This window comes from Hemicordylus capensis, chromosome 1 (assembly GCF_027244095.1).
Source record: "Hemicordylus capensis ecotype Gifberg chromosome 1, rHemCap1.1.pri, whole genome shotgun sequence".
Taxonomy (NCBI): domain Eukaryota; kingdom Metazoa; phylum Chordata; class Lepidosauria; order Squamata; family Cordylidae; genus Hemicordylus; species Hemicordylus capensis.
This window is the reverse complement of record NC_069657.1, coordinates 187,973,568-187,994,599: the sequence shown is the minus strand read 5'-3', so window position 1 is coordinate 187,994,599 and position 21,032 is coordinate 187,973,568. Positions and strand designations below refer to the sequence as shown.

The following is a 21,032-nucleotide window of genomic DNA, read 5'->3' as shown; positions in this document are numbered from 1 at the left end:
ATTTATTTAAGTTATTGCTTTAGCTGTATCAGTTATGAACTTATTTCCTTCAGCAGTGCTTTATGTTTCTGCAAGTGTGTGTGTTTTCTGCATTTGTGTGTGTTTTAGTCATTTGGTTGTTTTACTGGATTCTGTGGCAGACGTTATGACTAAATTTATTCAGGGAAGCCCCATTAAAATTAAAATGACACTTGTCCTTTCCATTTTAATGGGACTTCCTTGAGTAAATTTAGTCAGGCACTCAGCCTATATTTTTAATTATTAAGACAGATTTTGATTGCTTTATAGTATTGTAGTTTACCTTGATTACCAGTTTGGGGCTGAATTAAACAACTCAGAGATCTTATAAATTGATTGATTGATTGATTGATTGATTACGTGCCGTCAAGTTGAATGATCTGTCTTCAGCTTGGCCGTTAAGGTCTCTCAGTGGTGCATTCATTGCTGTCGTAATCAAGTCCATCCACCTTGCTGCTGGTCGTCTTCTTCTCTTTCCTTCAACTTTTCCCAGCATTATGAACTTCTCAAGGGAGCTGGGTTTTTGCCTAATGAGTCCGAAGTATGATAGTTTGAGCCTGATCATTTCTGCCTCAAGTGAAAATTCTAGATTGATTTGTTCTATGATCCATTCCACCCCACCCTACCCCCCGGCTGTCCATGGTATCCTCAACAGTCTTCTCCAGCACCAAAGTTCAAAAGCACTGATACTTTTTCTAACTTGCTTCTTCAAAGTCCAGCATTTGCATCCATAGAGTGTCACAGGGAAAACCATTCTCCAAACAATTCTAATATTTGTAGGTATAGACACACCACGACATCTAAATATGCTTTCCAAGGCCTTCATTGCAACCATACCAAGTGCTAATCTGCGGCATATTTCCTGACTGCTGGATCCTTTACTGTTGATAGTTGATCCTAAAGGGCAGAAGCTATTCACCACTTCAGTGTCTTCATTATCAGTTCTGAGGCTAGTTGTTGTACCCCTTGTCATTAGTTTAGTCTTCTTTACATTTAGTCGTAGTCCCATTTTTTTTACTGTTCACCTTGACTTTCATTACTAGAGACTGCTGATCATCCACATTCTCAGCTATCAGAGTGGTCTCATCAGCACAAGTTATTGATGTTTCTTCCTCCAACTTTAAAACTACACTCATCTTCTTTCAATCCAGCTTCTCTCAAATTATAAGTTGAATAAATAAGGAGAAGGTATGCAGCCTTGTCTTACTCCTTTGCCGATATGGAAACTGTCTGTTTCACCATGTTCCATCTGGACTGTGGCTTCATGTCCTGTGTATAGATTTCTCATGAGAACAATGAGATGTTCAACAATGAGATAAATTAATGATGCAAATGCCACCATTTTAGCAAGGTAGTAAATGGGACATATCAGTGGAATTGAAGGGCGATGGAAAGAACAAATGTTTTTGGGCTTCACTGTAAATATATATGTATATTTTAAAACACCCTAGAATATGTGAGAAGAATAATTTGATGGCGGCATGAGGCTGAATGGAACATTAGTCAATCAGAATTAGGTTGCAACAAGGATGTTCCCAGACAGCAATAAACTGCAGGATGTTCAGAGCTTTCACACAAGTTCCAAGCGCAGCCTTACTCTGCACACATGCTCTTGCAGGCTTCTGCACTACTTCCTAGCATGATCTTATCTAGGGATGTGCACGGAACCAGCTGGCCCTGTTTGGTTCGAGTCCAGATTGGACTGAAACCTGACCAGACCCATTCGGTCTGGCACCCCTTAGAACCTCCCCCCAGTTTGGGGGGGTTCATGATTTTTTTTTAATTCCAAAGGGGTTTTTTTAACCTTTAGCCCCTTCAGGGGGCTTCCTCTAGGCCACGCGGGGGGGGTGTCCACGAAGGTTCCCCCTCCCACCACTGGCCTCCCTCATCATCACCACGGCCCGTTCTGGCTTTTAATTTGGCCTGTTCGGGCCTCCGTATTTTTGCACAGCAGCCATTTTGCCCGCCTCCGCGCATGTGCAAATGGCCTTTGCAAGGCCTGGCATGGCCCAGGCACTCACAGAGGCCATTTGTGCATGCATGGTGGCCATTTTTTGTTTTTAAAAAAGTTTTTAAATGGCCACCGCACATGTGCAAAAGTCCTCTGTGAGGCCCCTGGGCCATTTGCACATGCACGGCGGCATGCAAAATGGCCACCATGCAAAATATAGTCTTGTTGCTGGCCTCGTGGCTGTATGGCACATCCACAGATTTACCTGACAGAGTGTCCCAGGCAACCGTAGTTCTCCAGTTTTATTTTCAGATTTCAAATTGGGATTAAATTGCCTCTTTGGGATCATAAGTAGTAACTCAGATTGCCCAGAACCCTTTGGAATAAGGCCATGTGAATGAGAAGAGGGAAAAAGGACCTAATTCCTCAGGTGGGGAGGTGTCCTTGTCCCACTTAATATCTCAAACACTCAAGGCTCTTAGTAATATCTCATACACTCAAGACTTGATCCCAGAGTTACCAGAGTTCCAGTTTGGTGTTGTACTGAACAAGTAGCATGTGCCTTTTCCTTTAAGGAGGCTACATTGTTTACTGTAGGAAAATATCCCTGTTCCAATTCCACTAAAGAGCAGTTTCATGAAAATAGTCCTGTGATACCCTTCTAGAAACATCTACCTGTGTTGCTTTGTATTTGCAATAGCATTAGGAAATGTTTAATAGGTACATTCTTTCCTTTTGAGAATTAATCTATCACAACTTGAGGAGGATTTCACATTCTATGGACAAAATTCTTCCCCCAGGAACTTATGTAATAATCTCATTGGAGTGTATAAGAACTCCCAGCAAGGTACCTGACTTTCAATAGCTGGCCAATAAATCAACTTGGCTGAAAGAAAAAAAGAAGAGTTTTTACTTCTTTTTATCTGCTACTTTCTTTCTACAGGCTAGGACTCTGTAAGAACTTTATTTCCAATGGCAACACACATAATACCAGATGTAACTGCAGTTCTTGAGATCAAGCAAGACAATCAAGGATGCTATCGGCACTGCACAGACATGACCTCACTTTTAGATCAGACATATATAATGATTAGGTCAAACACTCAAATTAGGTGTGTTTAGTAAATCTGTATCTTGAAACTAGAGGCCCAAAATTGCTAAAAGCATATCAAAAGCTTTGCAAATGGAAAAAGAAAATCCAGTTATATTTACGTCCTGTTCCAATATCATAATTTTAAAAATGCAACAGTATTTTTTCTTGGAAGAGAGTCTTTGGTTGAAGTAAAGGGAAGCAACTAGAACAAGTGTAAAGGATCCCTGAACATGTGATTTCTTGTACACTATATTCAAGAAAAAACAAAATAATTGTTTAGATGCAATATTTTGATAGAAATCAATTTAATAGAGGATCTATCTAGATGGTAATTTATTTCAACATGAACACAAATTCTGAATGGAGATTTTACAGATGTCTACATGACATTTTAATATATCACATAATTTCTCATCGCCATCTGCTGACAATCCGTGGAAAGCCATGCCTTTTCCAAGCCGGAATACAAGTAGTATTGAAAAATACCCCTGCTAACTTGGCAGAGAGGCACCTTTTAACGTGGTGATTCTCTTTATTTAGCAGGGGGAGAGTAACTGGCCCTATCCATTCCCCAGCACAGTATCTCCAGTGACTGTTGCTGGTATCTGTCTTACTCTTTTTTTAGATTGTGAGCCCTTTGGGGACAGGGAGCCATCTTATTTATTTATATTTCTCTTTGTAAACTGCCCTGAGCCATTTTTGGAAGGGTGATATAGAAATCGAATGACTGAATGAATGAATGAATGAAAAGATACATGTTTTTCACAGATTGTCGGCATATTTATTTATTTATCATATTTCTGTACTGCCTGATATAGACATCTCTAGGCAGTGTACAAACTTAAAACATAACCAGGCATGGATTGAAGGGGAGGCGGGAGAGGCGGCTGCCTACTACAGCAAAATTTCCTCAGCAGCAGATTTTTGAAATAAATAAATAAATTGGCATGCCTGGCTGAGATCTGTGTTCTCTCTCTCTTATCTCATTGTCAGCTTGGGTGGTGTGACGTCAGTGCGTTTGCAGAGCAGCCAGCCTAGGATTGCAACCAACCAATCATTATTGGTTGCCGCCCGGAGCCAGAGGGAAGTGGCAACCAATCCTAGGCAGGCTGGCTGGTGGCTTTACTTCTTGGTGCATGCATACACACATGCCACATTCTCAGTAATTTTCAGGCTGCAGACAAGAAACGAGTTGTGTGTTTTTTGACATCATGGTTAGTTCAGAGCTATTGGGAAGGTAGAGTGATTGTTGATTTGACCATCACTTAATAATGAGTGATGGAAATGTATTTGTTTTCTTTATTTATGAATTTGCATCCCACCTGTTGGCTCTAGAAAAGGTCCCTAGCTTCCAAAAATGATCAAATGCAACATTCAAATCAACAAAATCAGTTACAATAAATTAAAACTCCAAGCAACTAAAAGAGCTGACACTGAACAGCCAAATTGTCCTGATCTCTCTCTGAATCTCATTCCAATCCCAGCTCCAGAAAGGATGCTATAAGAGTTTGGGATGCCTGTCCTCCTCCAGGAGAGAGAGAGAATGTTTTGGCTGCCTGGAGTCATCTGGAGATCAACTCCTGACCCCAGGCAGAGAGGGGGCAGGGCCGCCCAGCATGGAGAGGCACACAGAGGAACCTGGCTGTGATGGGGGGGCCTGTGGCGTGTGGGGAGTGGCGTGGACTGTCTTAGCCTGGCCCCTCAGCCTCTGTCGACCTGCAGCTCGAGTTAAGCATCACCCACACTCCCATCAGATCTTCCTGGAGCTGGAGGGGGTGGCTGGGAGCTGGGGAGAGGGTCCCGCCACCCATTGTCATAGCCATTGGCCAAGTCTTCATCATGGTAATGGAGGAGAGCATTCAGTGACTGCGGCAGCTGAAACAGCTGGAGAAAAAGATGGGGGTGGGGATCTCCCTGCCGCCATGTGCCAGGGAGCCCCCCGCCATGGCAGGTGGGGCAGCTGTCAAAGGGGACGTGTACACACACACTCATGTGAGTCTGATGATTTATATTGCTCAAGTTTTAGGATTGGCTTGGAGCACACACACACACATTGTCAGAGAGGAGGGGTGACAAATTCCTTGCTTGCCTACGGGTGGCAAAAGGGTTAATCTGTCCCTTAACATCACAAATGTAAGAACAATATTAAACAGTTAAAATTCACAAAACAGATAAAAACATTTTCAAAAAATAAAAACATTAACATTTAATTTTTGGTTAAAAGCCAGGGAAAACTTGCTGCTTGCTACTTGCTAATGGCTGACCCTTGGCTTGCTGACCCATTCTTATGGTGCGAAGAAATTATGTGATGTGTTTAAACATTGTGTAGATGCTCCTTAAAATCTTAGGATGGAATTTGTGTTCATGTTGGAATAAATTGACATCTAGACAGACCCAGGATTAACCTAAGTAATAAATACAATGAACAAACATTCTCCAAGAAATGATAAGGAAAGGATGTGAGCAAAAAGACCCAGTTCCTTCTCCCTAAGATTGCTACAGGGATGAAGTGGATTTGGGGCAACTGGGCGAGCAGGAACTGCAGGTGAAAAGACCTGGAGAATCCACATTGCAGCCCAAGACCTGCAATGAATGGAGTGACAGCCTCTCCAGAGTTGCCCTACTTGGCTCCTTGTGTTGACCAAACGTAAGCAAAACAATTCCCTCATAGAGTCACGCCTAGTGCCCACAAACAGTGTTACTTTCTGCTGTCAGGCATATTTCCCAGTGGTATATACATAGTCCTCATTTGTGGTAGTTTGGAGCCCTAGAGGGAGACAGGGGGTTGTTTCTTTCTGCTGCTAATTTTATGCATGAGTTGTGGTCTGTATTGTGGCAAAAAAGACCCAGTCTTATCCTTTCTCCCCCCCTTCTCCCCCCCCCACCTTAGGGAATGCCCCTTTACTTGTAAAGGGGAATCCTCACCAAATTCCCCTTTACAAGTATACCCCACAAAACAGTTTGGCCCAGTTCGGCCAGACCCCGAACTGGACCAGGCCAGGTTGGTTTGAATCCAGTTCAGATTTGAACTGAACTGGCCATATTGGTTCTGTGCACACCCCTATCAAATGATGTCCACACACACAGATGATACCACTTTTAAAAACCATTCCTTGATTCCTTTGCTTCTTCCTCTGACCCTTGCCTTTACCCTGCGGTCAAAATATGCACTCCAATCCTATGTATGTTTACTGGGGAAGAATAGCTCAGTGGCGGAGTGCAAGCTTTGCATGCAGAAGATCTCAGATTTGATCCTTGGCATCCCTTGGTAGGCTGGGAAAGGCACACATCTGAAATCTGGTGAGCCACTGGCAATCAGCGTAGACAATATTAAGCTAGTTGATGGTCTGACCCAGCTGAAGCCAGCATCATATGTTCTTAGAAGTGAGCTCCACAGTCTGACATCCTGACTAATAAAGCACCAGTGCAAGGGGAGCACTGGTATTTCTGAAAAGTTCAGCTAACTCATCTACACTGTTCGCCCAGTAGTGAGGGCAATTTTTGACAACCTACCTTTCCCCATGAAGCTCTCTGTGCCACCTGAAAATATGTCCCTGAGAGTTATGCAGCCCTAAGAGACACAATTTTGAGTGACACAGAGGGCTTCCAGAGAAAGGGGAGGTCACTGAAATTACACACACACACACACACACACACACACACACCACTGCAACATTAGTTTAGAACTCTTCGGAAGTCCTGGTATTACACTGGTACTTCTGCCTTTGCTCTGGTGCTTCGTTAATCAACCATAGAGTTCAATGGGAGTCACACCCAAGTAAGTGTGCATTGGACAGTTGCCTTAGATTATAAGTTCTTAGTGGCCATTATTTTTTTACTTAATGCACCATGTACACTGAAATAACCTACATAATACTCATTCTCAGAATGTACGAATTTCAAAAATAGTAAATTTTAGAGCAAATCAGCCTTACGAATTCCTATGTAAATTTTAAAGCGTTTATGAAATTAGTAGGTTTGGCTGATACTGAATTTGCAAACCTATGAATATTTTTTAGACTATTATAGTTTAGCTGTGTTTTTGTTGATTCACGTTTATAAGTACATCTTAGGTACACACACATTTGTTCACATCATATGTTTTTAGACCTACAGAGTCAAGGTTTTGGGGTTTTTTTTAATATTATGGATTTAGGAAGTGGCTACCCATATTTGACAGAGTCACATTCTCTCTAAAGTATACCACCTAAGGGTGTTCTTATGTTCTACTTTCTTTCTTGATGTGCAGGTGACAGCAGTATTCAGCTTTCTGGCTCCAATTGCTGAGTTGGCTTATGTTCACTGATGGATATTTGGTCACTCTCATCTAAGAATTTGTCAATTCCAGACAATTTCTGTAATATGTTCTGTCTGGGTTCCCTTGAATATTTCTCAAACTACAGATTATGCAGCTCTCTGCAGCCTGATTTTTTTTAACTAGCATGGACTACAAGTAACATATTGTACCAATGTTTTTTTCATCTGTACTGTGTCCTGTACTGTGTTTTCTGTACTGTGTTTTTTTTCATCTGTACTGTGTTTTAATCTGTTCATGTGTGGATTCAATTCACAATGTCAAAGATTTCCTTCTCCCAAATGTTCCCTTCTCCATTCTCAGAGATCAGGAGCACTACGATGCTCATTTACGTTACATGGTATTGAATGTAAGATTAATGGGGATATAGGAAAAGGCTGCTCTTATAGTGGTATGCACTTTATAGAATTCCCTGTCCAGACAGATTGACCAAGGAACATTCTTACACATCCTCCTTCCACCAATAGGAAGCTGCCTTATACTGTGTAAGACCATGGTACATCTAGCTCAGTATGGTCTGTACTGACTGGCAGTGGTTTTCCAAGATTTAAGGCGGTCATCTTTCTCAGGACTACTTGGTGATGCCAGGAATTGAACCTGCAGCCTTCAGCATGCAAAGCAGATGCCCTGCCGCACTAAGCTACCGCCCATCCCATATACAGCCCCATATAGGTGGAAATCTAATTTGACTGGCAAGCTCTCCCACCACTTGTCTGACTTTTGGTTTTTGCTGTTTACTGAGGTGTATATATAGTATGATTTCCCCATTGTTTTATTATATCTTATACCTTTTATGTGAGCTGCCTTGAGTATCTTATAGAACAGTGACCAGTAATCTTTTTGCCTGAACAGTACACCTTTTCTCCTGCATGTACTAACCTTTCCAGAATGCACACTTGCATGGTGAAAAATATACTGTGTGATTTAAGGCTGAGCTGAAGTGGAGGTGCATTTCACACACAGACACACAATGTCCCTTGTGCAATCCTTCCTCAGTTTTGGCAGAGATATGTGGGAAGCTGCAGATAGAAAATGTTCTCCCATGAGTGACAGCAGGAAGCATTTCCCTCACTCTGGTTATCTTCATGATATGTTCAAGTAGCCATATTTGACTGACAACAGCCCTATTCACATGTTAGGTTCAATGTATGTATTGTAATACACTTCCTGCATTTGAGAGGGCTTGTATCCACGTTCACTTTACAAATGAATGCATTTGCAATCATCCACACAAAATTATGTACTTGTGAACTTGTGCATGTGTAGGGCATAATGCCTGAATAGGGGTTATATGGCACTATCTATCTATCTATCTATCTATTTATTTATTTATTTATTACATTTATAAACTGCCCCATCCAGGGGCTCTGGGTGGTGTACAACTAGTTTAAAAAACATACAAACAAACATCATTTAATTCAATTCCTTTATTACGGTCACTGACCAACACAATATACAAACAGAAGCCCCACCCCCCACCCCCCCAAAAAACCCTACAAGGTTATGATACAGTAATTAAGCACATAGTTAAACACAGTTAACAATGATTCTTAATGAACTCCTGGCAAATTTTATTGGCTGTTACAGAACTTAGCCACATTATAAGATTTCAGATCATTCTGGTCTGTTAATAGATAATCAAGATAAAAAGAATCTGCACAACCTGGATGGCAGCTAATAAAAGAGGTATATGTTTATGCCATATATCTCGGTAAAATTGACAATAAAGGAGCACATGAGCCGTTGTGTCAATATCTCCTGATTTGCAGAGACAAGTGCGTTCTTTGTAGGGGATTTTTCGATATCTCCCTTCCAGGACTGCTGTTTGCAAGGCATTGCATCATGCCTGTGTCAAAGCTCTACGGTATTTTGGCACAGTTATCTGGTTTAGGTATCTAGCAGGATTGAAACTCAGAACTTGGTTGCCCAAATGGACACCAACAGGAATAGAGCCCTGATCAATTTGACACTCCATGTCATATATTCTGTGTCTGAGTGTGACCCTGGCATTTTCATATCCCAGAGTTATCAGTGCAAAAGGGGAGAAACCATAATGTTGCAGCCTTTCCTCCAGCTCTCTTTTCCACCTGGAGTGATAGATGCCCTTTAGCACAAGTGGTGCTAGACCTTCAGGGTGGAAAACCAGCTTCAGCCAGAATTCAAAGATATTGATCCATGTTCTGGCCTCTACTTTAAGCAGTCCTGCTTCCAGACATAGGACAGCACTGGGCACACACCGGGGTATGTGCACTATTTATTTGTTGGTTTGTTTATTACATTTATAACCGCCCCCCCCCCGAGGCTCTGGGCAGTGTACAACTAGTTTAAAAAACATAAAAACAAACATCATTTAAAACACACTACTTAAAACAATATAAAAACAATTTAAAAACAATTTAAAACCGATTAAAATACTTTAAAACAATTTAAAAACTTTGGAAGGCCAGGCCAAAGAAGTAAGTCTTTATGGCTCTCTTAAAGGCCAACAGTGAGCCTAAACTGCGGATACCTGCTGGGAGTGTGTTCCATAGGCCAGGAGCAGCTACAGAGAAGGCCCGGTTCTGAGTCGCCACTAGACGTACTGGTGGTAACTGGAGCTAGACCTCTCCAGATGACCTCAATGTGTGATGGAGATCATACAGAAGAAGGTGCTCTCTGAGGTAGCCCAGACCCAAGCCATTCTCTATGATGTCATAACTGATGATGTTCAGCGAGAATAGCCTTCCTTTAAAAAAAAGAAAGAAAGAAAAAAGCACCAAGGCAGCTGGGTCTTTGAATAAACATCTTCAGAAACTTCCATTTTTCTGCACAGAACATTTAAAATTCAGCTAAAAGATAAGTGAATAGGGACCTTTTCCCAGTAGAAATAAAATTTTAAGAATCCCTTTAACAAACATTTATTTCCCGTGTACTTTTCCAAAAATATTTCCATGTATGGACTCATTTACTCTTTGAAAAAAGCAAATGTTTATAATTGGACATGTAAATTTGTCCAATCAAAATTTGTAATACAAGCCATAGAAGCACTAATGTATCTGGAAGACAATATTTTCTGAAGCGAAGGACATCATATGATGTCCAGGAATTGTCCCAATGAGATACTTTTGCTGGAGTGGCTATAGTTTGCAGAGCAACTTCAGCAAGAAGTCAGCCTTAGGCAGGACATTGTGCCTTCAGTATTGCTGGCATCAGAGGCAGCAGTTTCCAATCCCATTCTTCTTATTTCTTTCAATAATCTACTGCAGTTCCCTCAAATATATGCCACCCTTTCCAGGGCCTCTTGAAAGAGCGCCCAAGGTTCCATAACAAGGAAAATTTAGAGGAAAACATTGTTTGCATAACTTTATTAAATACAGAGAGGCAACTAAAAATGGGAAGTTCTTAGGTTCATGTTTGGTTCCTTTTTATCTCCTTTTCACTAAATAGCACTATGACAATGCAACAAATACTCTTTTGTTGTTATGGATTTATACTCATTGGTTATGACAATGCATGTCGCATTAATCTTTGTAGTGGCATTCTGGAAGCAATAAATAGCCCTTTTGAAAAGGATCAGTATCCTTTTGATATGAGAATATGCAACACTGAAACACAGTCTAGACATACTACCAGTAGCAAAAAGACAAAGAGAACATATTGTTTACTTTGTACTATAATCAGGGCTATTATATTCCCTAGACAGCTATGGCAACTCTCTTGGAAGTATTTCCAATTCATTGAATTTCAAATTACTGAAGACTTGATGGGTGCTCTTGATGGTCAAGGCAGATTGACAACACCTGGACCTTCTCATCTGAAACCTAAGTGCAAAGTGTAACAAAAACGAGAAGGAAAAACCTTTTAGTGGTAGAAGTATTGTGTGAAATTCTTTTAGAGGATTCTAGCTTTCCCCCCTTATAAGCCTGATGTTATAAATCCTTTAATCTTCATGGTTACTGCTTGATGAATTGTTCTTGACCTGCAAAATGGTTTTTCCCTGGCTCACAGATATCGTGGAAGATAAATCTGTTCCTTGTTTGTTACGAGGAGAGAATGAATGTGTTATCACATTTCTAATGGCAGCTGATGAACAAGGGAAAACGACCATTCACAACATAAAGGAGAAAGGTAGGCCATTCAGACTTGTGAAATCACCTCTTATATACAATGCTAACAGGTATGCATTTTTAAAGGTGGCAAGCAAAAGTATTCCATTCCATGCTGTCCAGTGCCATCATGTTTTAGAGTCATTTCTGTGATGAGCTAGATAAGTGCTACTAAAATATTTGTTCCTTATTTGCTATTCACATGACTGCATGGGTGGGGTGGGGGGAAGGCAGGGTTCAGGCTACATTCCCCCAGATGATCACTCTTTGCCCCTGCAGCATGCAAGCTGCACACCCACATGACCTGTGGTGCTCCCAGCAGTGTAGATCAACAGAGGCCAGGACTCATTCTCCCAGCCTCCGGGTATCCCACAGTTCACTGTGGGCTGAGAGCAGTGCCCTGGGGGATTCCCCCAGGGGACAGGTGCTGTAGGTGCCCATCTGTGTCAGTGCGAGCTGCAAGATGCTTGTTCCTGGCATCTAGGTTAAGAGTGCATTTGCGCCCTTAACTTTGGCTAGGAGTTGGGCTTTGGTGTCACGGAACTGCCAGGATCTGTGTGGATACCAGCAGTTCTCACAGACAGCCAAGCCCAAGCTGCTAAGCCTGGGCTTGGCTGCTTGTGAGAACATCCTCTATGGCTGAAATGATGTGCAGTAGGTATGGGGGAGGGTGTTATTGGCTCTGCCACTGCTGCTGTAGGCCTGGAAGGGGCAGTACCGCTGTAGAGAACTGGCAGTAGTGCTAGGAGTGTTATCGCAGCTTTGCCATTCATGAGAATGAGAATAGATACTGTAACACTTGTATCACCACTCCTGGTTCTCTGCAGCAGCGCTACTGCTTCCAGGTCAGCAGCAGCAGAAGCAGCTATGTCTTTGGTACCCGAAAGTACTATGCATAATGTTGGCCACTATGGGAAAATCTACGAAAGATGGAACCCTAACTGAACAACGCTGAATTTATTTTCAGTTACTTTGGCTTTATTCTAGTGATTTACTGTGGGCACCCCAAGAGCTGATCCATATATTTCCATGGAAGCCACATACTCACCCCTGCTAACTTGGCAAAGAGGCACCTTTTAATGTGGTGTTTCTCTTTATTTAGCAGGGGGAGAGTAACTCGCCCTAATCACCCCCAGCACAGTACCTCCAATGATGGTTGCTGGTGTAGTTTCTTTTAGATTGTGAGCCCTTTGGGGACAGGGATCCATCTTATTTGTTGGTTATTTCTCTGTGTAAACCACCCTGAGCCATTTTTGGAAGGGCGGTATAGAAATCGAATTATACTCCTCCTCCTCCTCCTCCTCTCTTTGTGCATGAAGAACTTCCCGCTCTACTGAAATGAATGGAGGAGACAGAATAAGGAGAAGTTCTATATGGACACAAAAGGATGTGAGAGAGAGAAGCTCTTGGAGAGGAGAGCTGGTCTTGTGGTAGCAAGCATGACTTGTCCCCTTAGCTAAGCAGGTTGCATATGAATGGGAGACTAGAAGTGTGAGCACTGGCCTCCACACATGCAGAGGCGAGTGCCGGCGGGGCCTAGAGGGGTATTCCCCTCAGGGGATCTCTGGGAAGAGCAGAAGGTTTCAAGCTCCCTCCCTGGCTTCTCCAAGATAGGGCTGAGAGAGATTCCTGCCTGCAATCTTGGAGAAGCCGCTGCCAGTCTGTGAAGACAATACTGAGCTAGATAGACCAATGGTCTGACTCAATATATGGCAGCTTCCTATGTTCCTGTGTTCCATGTGTAGGGTTCAGAGCAAGGTACTTGTCTTTAAATGAAAAGTAAATGAGCTAATAGTTCTATAAAGTTAAAGTGTGCCGTTGAGTCGGCCTCAGGTCCTGGCAACCACAGAGCCCTATGGTTGTCTTTGTTAGAATACAGGAGGGGTTTAGCCTTTCAGCATCTTCCTATATAGCTGCTGCTCAATATAGGTGTTTCCCAGTGTCTGGGAAACATACCAGTAGGGATTCGAACTGGCAAACTCTGGCTTGCCAGTCAAGTCATTTCCCCACAGTTCTATAGTGTTTTTCAAATGTGTAATTGCATTTATTATACCCACTGTCACAAGTTTTCCTTTCTTTCTACAGACTGTCCACAACCCCCAAATATTGCAATGATCGTGTTGGGTGTTTCTATTGCAATCGTCCTCACTGGGATTGTCTTACTTTGTATATGGAAATTGTTCATTTCATTTCATGACCGCAAGGAAGTTGCTAAATTTGAAGCAGAAAAATCAAAGGTCAAATGGCAAACGGTATATGAAATGCTATATTGCTCCTTTGTTTTATTCAGTCGAAGATAACTGTCATATTTAGTATAGACATATTTCAGGAAGGATGTTCATGTTCTTCACAAATATCCACTGATTTACTAAACCATACTTTATAGCAGCATTATGATGTAACTTATGAGGAAGAACAATAACTCCTTGATTTGAGTCAATCAGTGTAAATATATATAATACTATATGTACTGTGTTATGTATATAAAATACAGATTATAGGGGTGTACAGAACTGGTTCAAACTGAACCAGGTTCAATTTGAACCTTGACAGTTCGACCAGTTTGAGTTCGAATCGGGCTGGCCCACCAAAAAGCGGGCCACAAAAAAAAGAGAAAAAAAAGCAGGCCACCAAAAAGTCTGAGTTTGAATAAAAACCAGGCCCAATTTGGATTGAACCAGTTCGGCCCGGTCCAAAGGGCCATGCTTATAAAGGGGAGGCTGGTGAGGATTCCCCTTTACAAGCAAAGGGGATTCTTACCTCTAAAGGGGTTCAAAGAGTGGGTGGGGCAGGCGAGAGGGCACCTTACTGGTGGTGGCATGGTGGCAGTGACCCCTCTAGGCCCCGCCGGCACTCGCCTCTGCATGTGTGGAGGCCAGAACCGGGCCTCTGCCAGTCCATGCTGCTGCGACAGAGCACTGGTGGGGCCTAGAGGGGCCGCCACCACAGCTGAGGAGCTGCTGCCACTGTGCCCTCTCACCCAGCTCCCTGCCTGCCCTTTATTCCTTTAGAGATAGGAATCCCTTTTGCTTGAATCCTTACCAGATTCCCCTTTACAAGCATAGCCCCTTGTACCAGGCCAAACTGGTTCGACCCGGTTCAACTGCACGAACTGAACCACTGGCTGGCTCTAATGAACTGCTTTGTAGACCAGCACATCGGTTTTAATTTGGCTCAAATTCAAACTGACTGTCGAGAACAGTTCCGTGCACACCCCTAACAGATTAAGGCAGGAGAGTTTTTTTTCTCTCCCAAATGCCTCTGGTACAGGGCAAATGTAGATATTTGTTTTGGCAGTGGAAGGGAAGAGAAGGGGAGGGAGGGAGGAAAAATAATGGGGTCTAAATAGAATATATCAACACCTGTCCATATAACAAACAGCTGATTTCTTGAGAAATATTTAGAGTATCTGTAAGGAGCCACAGTGTAGTAATATTCTAAGTCCAATAGTTTAGCAAGCATCTTTTCATTCAGTAGATACACGGGTAGTTCTCACTGAGTTGATAAAGCTGTGCCTGGATTCTGCCACTTCAGAGTGCAGGTGGAAGCTCTGGATGCTCCTTCATACAAAAAGATTCTGCCACATAGAAAGCTAGATGTTAGGAAGAATGGTTCTTGCCTAAGTTTCTCTCTGGCATGCTACTTTTTAAGCCTGTGTGAAGACTTGGCTTCAAAATGTCAAAGCTGAATCATCTGCACATAACCTAACACCAAATGGGGTGGCCATTCCCAGCACTTACCTCCATGCAGAGTGGTCCTGTGCACAGTACTGACAAGGACCATTAAAGGAATTCAGAGTCACAGGAAGCCCCAGCAACGTCTTGGAAGGTGCACAGCAAGGTGCCCAGGGAGTGCTGGGAAATGTAGTGTTCTGGGGAGGAAGGTTCTGGGAAGGACTACATTTCCCCTGCTCCCTGCACCTTTCAAGATGTCACCGGGGCTTTCCACTGCTCCAAAACCTTTTAACAGCAATTCTTGGTGCTGTGCCCTGTGGAAGTTAGTGCTGGAAGCGACTGCCTCCCCATGGTGCTAGAGACAATGTACAAATCCTTGATTCCATAAGCCGAATCTTTGCAAGGCCTCTACTTTTCCATATATGGGGAGTTTTCTTGTATGAAGGACCGTTAAGTCACATGAGTCTCTCACCTGTGCAACATTCTGAAATGGTAGAGCTCAGATACAGGTTTACCACCTCAGAAAGAATTAGGCCACAGAAGAAAAGTTACTAATAAACTCTTCAGAACCTAGCAAATGCTATATAACTAAAGTGTGCGGAGGTTGCCTGGAACCAGGCCTCCGCCAGCCCACGCTGCTGGTGGGGAGTGCTGTGGCAGGGCCTAGAGGGACCACCACTGTGCCACCACCGCTAGTAAGATGTCTCCCCTCCTGCGCACCCTTTGAACTGCTTTAGAGGTAGGAAGCCCCTTTACTTGCACAGAAGTGAGAAATCATCCTCCACTAGGAGGAGAGATGAAAAACTGCCACCCTTGAAGTTGTTATTATTATTTCTTGTTTACACAGTCAGACAGGTGTTATTGACTGGTTTGTTTTATTCAGACATCGAGTCCTTCCCAAGGACTTCTTCTTCTTCTTCTTCTTCTTCTTCTTCTTCTTCTTCTTCTTCTTATTATTATTATTATTATTATTATTATTATTATTATTATTAATTCGATTTCTATACCGCCCTTCCAAAAATGGCTTAGGGCAGTTTACATAGAGAAATAATAAATAATTAAGATGGATCCCTGTCCCCAAAGGGCTCACAATCTAAAAGAAACATAAGATAGACACCAGCAACAGTCACTGGAAGTACTGTGCCGCGGGTCGATAGGGCCAGTTACTCTCCCCCTTAAATAAAGAGAATCACCATGGTAAAAGGTGCCTCTTTGCCAAGTTAGCAGGTGGTGTTCTGAACCCTTTATTTCCATGCTGGGCAGAATCAACCAAAGTTCTGAAAAGTTCTTGTGTCTGAAGGCACTAGGTTGGGCACATAGACATCTCTCTTCCATAAGCTTTGAAGTGGCTCAGAAGGGCTGTGTTTCAGGGGTTCCTTTTTCTGTTTTCGATATGTGGAAGCACACTCGAAGCTCTTTTGTTGAAGATACCTTTCATCCAGATTGTGCCTCCATTGCAGGAACCAGCACTAAAAATGCTGTTGGAGGCTGCTGGATGAATGAAATTTCTTCCACAGGCTAGTTCAAAAGTCTTCTAAATATCACTTTTTTTCTTCCTTTCTAGGGAACAAACCCACTGTACAAAGGTTCAACAACAACGTTTACAAATGTAACATATAAACAGAAAGAAAAGCAAACTGGATCTGCTGCAAATGGTTATTAGCCCTTCAGAGCAATAAAAAAGGATTAGTTTTTGAACCACACTACATTCATTTTAAATGTATTACTTTAAATGGAGGATTGTTAGCGTACTAAAATGGTACAATAGTTCCGGATGAGAGTACATGCTTTTTATGTTTGGAAGATTCTTGTACTCAAGGATCAATCTGAACTGTGGAGCATATTTCCAGGGTGGGCTCAGTGCTAGAAGATGAATTGTTTTTTTGCTAAGCAAGGTCCACCCTGGCTTTCATTTGAATGGGAGACTACATGTGAGCACTGCAAGATATTCCCCATAGGGGATGGGGTCACTCTGGAAAGAGCAAGAATGTCCCTCCCTGGCAGCTCCAAGATAGGCCTGTGAGAGACTCCTGCCTGCAACCATGGAGAAGCCGCTTCCAGTCTGTGTAGACAATACTGAGCTGGATGAACCAAGTGTCTGACTCAGTATATGGTAGCTTCCTATGTTCCTATTATCTGAACATATTTTTTCCAGTGACCACTAAATAACCACAGACTTCATGAAGGTACAGAGCTAGCATAACCCATGTCTCTTTTTGGGAACTTAACCATAGCATCCTTGGTTGCATTGCTAGGAATATTAAAGTTTAGAGATTCATAAATTAGTCCTTAATAAATTCTGACATTGATATATCTTTATTTTTAAAATTAAGTTCTTACATAATGACACTAATTAGGTATGTGCATGGAACCAACGGGGGTCGGGTGGGGGAGGATGCACTCCCCCTGGCCCCTGCCATGTTTCCCCCACTGGTGCTCGCCAGTGCTCAATTTCCTAAAAGTCCATCAGGGCGGCAACAGACCTCCCTGCTGCCCCATTTCCCCCTTTACCGGATGTAACCGGAATTACTTGATGTGCGTGGCATGTGCGACATGCACGCGCCTGATGCACACAAGCGCATTGAGTACCTCCGGTTACATCCGGTAAAGGGGGCAGTGGGGCAACAGGAAGGTACGCTGCTGCCTTGGCAGACTTCTAGGAAACTGAGCACCGGCACAGGAAACGGGGTGGAGGGTGATGGTAAATGCATCCTCCCCCATCCATAAAGACACACACACACCGCCATTGAACCTTTGAGCTGGCCATTGTTTGAACCTGTTTGGAGGCCTCCGAAGGGCCTCTGCACAGGTTCATGCACATCCCTAACACTAATCTGTATGATAAATCCCCGCTTCCTCCTGAACACAGAAATATTTCCTGACCATTGCATGGCATAGGAAATACCAAAGGATGTAACAAGTGTTCTCACATGCCACACAAACCCACATCCCTATGCCCCACTATCCCACTTTCTGCACTGTACAGCTGATGATCGAAGGGAGCCCTGCATCATGCCATCATACATGTATATTTTGCAGCTCCCCACTTATCTCCTTATACAGAGTTAGACCATTGGTCCATCTAGATCCGTATTGTCTGCAATGGTCCATAGCTCTCCAGGTTTGTGAACACTGGTTTTTCTGAACCCTACATGGCAATGCCAGGGATTGCACTTAGGATCTACTAAGCTCCTTAGAACATACACTACTGAGCTTCAGCCCCGCCCTCCCACAGCTGATTTTGGTGGCCCATATGATGCCTAGAATTACGGCTCCATAATGCTACACACTGAGGCTGTTGCAGACTCAGAATGCAGCCCTGATGCTGGTAAGAATGGGTGGCTGTGTTGGTCACAATTCTGCAAGTTTCCCCACTCACAACAATGGGGGAACCTGTGGAAATGCTACTAGTGCAACTGCCCATTCTCAATTGTATCAGGGCTATACTCCAAGTCTGCAGCAGCCTCAGGGTGCAGCTTCATGGAGATATAATACTGTGTGGTGTGTGGGTCGCTGCCTTTAAGCCAATTTTTTCGTAGGAAGAGCTCTGCTTGTGCGCTGATGTGCACACAGAGGTGGCAGCTGTGTACTTTCTTTTGTATATGTACAAGTCTTTCAGACATAATATAGTTTCATGTGACATCCTCAACAGGATCATTCATTCCCCTCTGCCTTTTGTGCACAAGGCTTGGAAAAATTCTGCTTCCGATTCTGTTTTAGAACAAACCAGGATGGCTTATTACATCCAAATCAAGCAGTCCTGGCGTTTTTGAACCAGAGTTTCAAAATAAACCAGGTATTGTATGGTAGCATCAAATCCTGGCTTATTTTATACCTCTGATTAGAATAATCCAGGATTCCCCCCATTTGAGTGATTTGTTCTTCATCCGACTATGAAGTATAATTCTTCCAAGCCTCAGATACGTAAGGAAATATATGCTTCTGAGGCTCAGGGATGTTGTCTGAAGTGAGGATTTATGCCTGGCTCCATTGTACATCTGAACTGGTCCCATATCTGCAAATAACTTCAGAAGACAAGTCAGTATAATAAATATATGATTGTCATTTTGTTCACCTTTCCTGTTGTTGGAAATATATTGAACTTAGGTACCACGTACAGAATCCTGTTTGTTGCTTCCACTGGAAAATAATTAGGTGATCTTGTGTCCTGTGATCTCCTTTAGTGGGTCCTTTAAAAGAATCATCCAATCTGAAAGCATTTAAAAGCTAGACAAATTCCAAATGATAACTATATGAAACAGGTGGTAGCTCTATTTACAAGTAATAATGGACTTCTAAATAATAGGTGCCACTTTATTTGTGGCAGGGCTCCTGTGTATAGTTGTACAGAAATGCAACCTTTTCACATTTCTGTATCTCCATTTTGGGAAATGATGCACCCATTGAATGTCTGCCTCAGAAATATATGAAAGTTAAATCACCTCCAGAGGAAAAATTCCAATAGTAAAAGCAACCAGTCTAACAAAAGAGCCATTTCTATTATTCACAGTTAGCAACTAAGGCAATGATCCTAGATGTGTATTAGGGAACTCTACTGAACTCGATGGGAGTTCAGTAGAGAATTACTACTGAATAAACTACTGTGTTGCATATGCTTAGGATTGTGCTGCATATGCTACTTTCAATAAAATTTTAGCTGGAAGATTTCTAAGGGAACATGACCTTAGGCATACATAATCCACAAAGGAATACTACATAAGCCTTTAAGCTAAAAAGAGAAATGTTGGCTTTTTAGCTAGGTTTTCTTAACATTAAGTGGTACTTTCTCTTTGTCTTTATTTTTTCTAAGATATTTTCCTACATAAAATAATGTTACTCATATTATTAATGTATGTGTGTATTTGATAGAGACACTGGAATTTTCTTTCTTTTATTTTTATTGAAATCGTTTTGACCCAAGGCTGGACCTTAAGTTAGGCCAAAACATTGTCAGTAAATGTAATTGTACTACTACTCACTAGAGTCTCCTGGGCATTTTGTTGGTTGTTGTTTTTTAATGTGTGAATGGCATGCATTAAATAAATAAACAAATTAACAAACTGGAACTGTAAATCATTTTTTCAGATTTTAAAACATGAATATATGGACAGAATTGCTGTAATTCAATGTTCAACATGAATTTTCAAATGTTATTGCTCTAGGGCTCTAGAAAGAGCCCCAAATATCATCAAGTGGGCTTGGTGATTATCTATAAAGATGATACAAAGTCATAAACTTGTATAATGCTATTTCCTCTCCCTGTTGTTTTGTAAGCAGCTCTGTGGCCACATACACAATGCATATGTTAGGGCCAGGACATATCACATTTACTACAGAGATGCTTCCAATTTTTTATTTTTATTTTTTAAAAATCCTTCTTGTGATGAGGAATCCCAGAAAAAAACATATACAGGTCTTTCACCTGACCACTGGGGCTTGGGTTGGACAAGGCTGAGGGGAAGGGAGAATCCTACTGACCTTCCCCCACATGACCTTCATTGTTGCTGGGTGCTGCTGCTTGTACACCCACATGATTGGCACTGCGGCAAGCAGAGTGCCAATCCAGAGGGGCGGGAAAGGCCACCCTGCTCCAGGAATCCCACAAAACAGGACCTCCCTGTTGCCAGGATGCTCCTTCCTCCAGACTCTAAAGTGTGGCTGCCACCAACCCAAAAGGAGCTACTGGCAGCCCACTCGCCCACACAACCTGGGCGGTGAGGTAGGAGTTGCGCATGTGTCCTCCTACCTTACTTTTAGCCTGGGTACAGGAGCAGGGCTACCTAGTGGAGGAGCGCCAGTATCGGTAGCAATTCCAGAGGTTCTCACAACCAGCCCTACCTGCACTAGCACTGCCCTACTGGGTAGAGTTGGTTATGAGAATGACTCCATAGAATGT

The 21,032-nt window shown here is 42.6% G+C and overlaps 1 protein-coding gene across 2 annotated transcripts in view; it reads left to right on the top strand.

Annotated features, from left to right (window-relative positions):
- ITGB6 (integrin subunit beta 6) overlaps positions 1-16,839 on the top strand; it is a 115,980-nt gene extending 99,141 nt beyond the window's left edge. The window contains exons 14-16 of one of the 2 annotated variants that reach the window (XM_053260882.1): positions 11,365-11,484; positions 13,548-13,714; positions 16,701-16,839. In XM_053260882.1, coding sequence (XP_053116857.1) covers positions 11,365-11,484; positions 13,548-13,714; positions 16,701-16,799 — 386 coding nt within the window. In that variant the 3' untranslated portion in view covers positions 16,800-16,839. Of the gene's footprint in view, positions 1-7,311; positions 7,558-11,364; positions 11,485-13,547; positions 13,715-16,700 lie in introns of those variants that run through there. The other variant, XM_053260892.1, reaches the window with a different exon arrangement.
- The last annotated feature ends 4,193 nt before the right edge of the window (positions 16,840-21,032 follow it).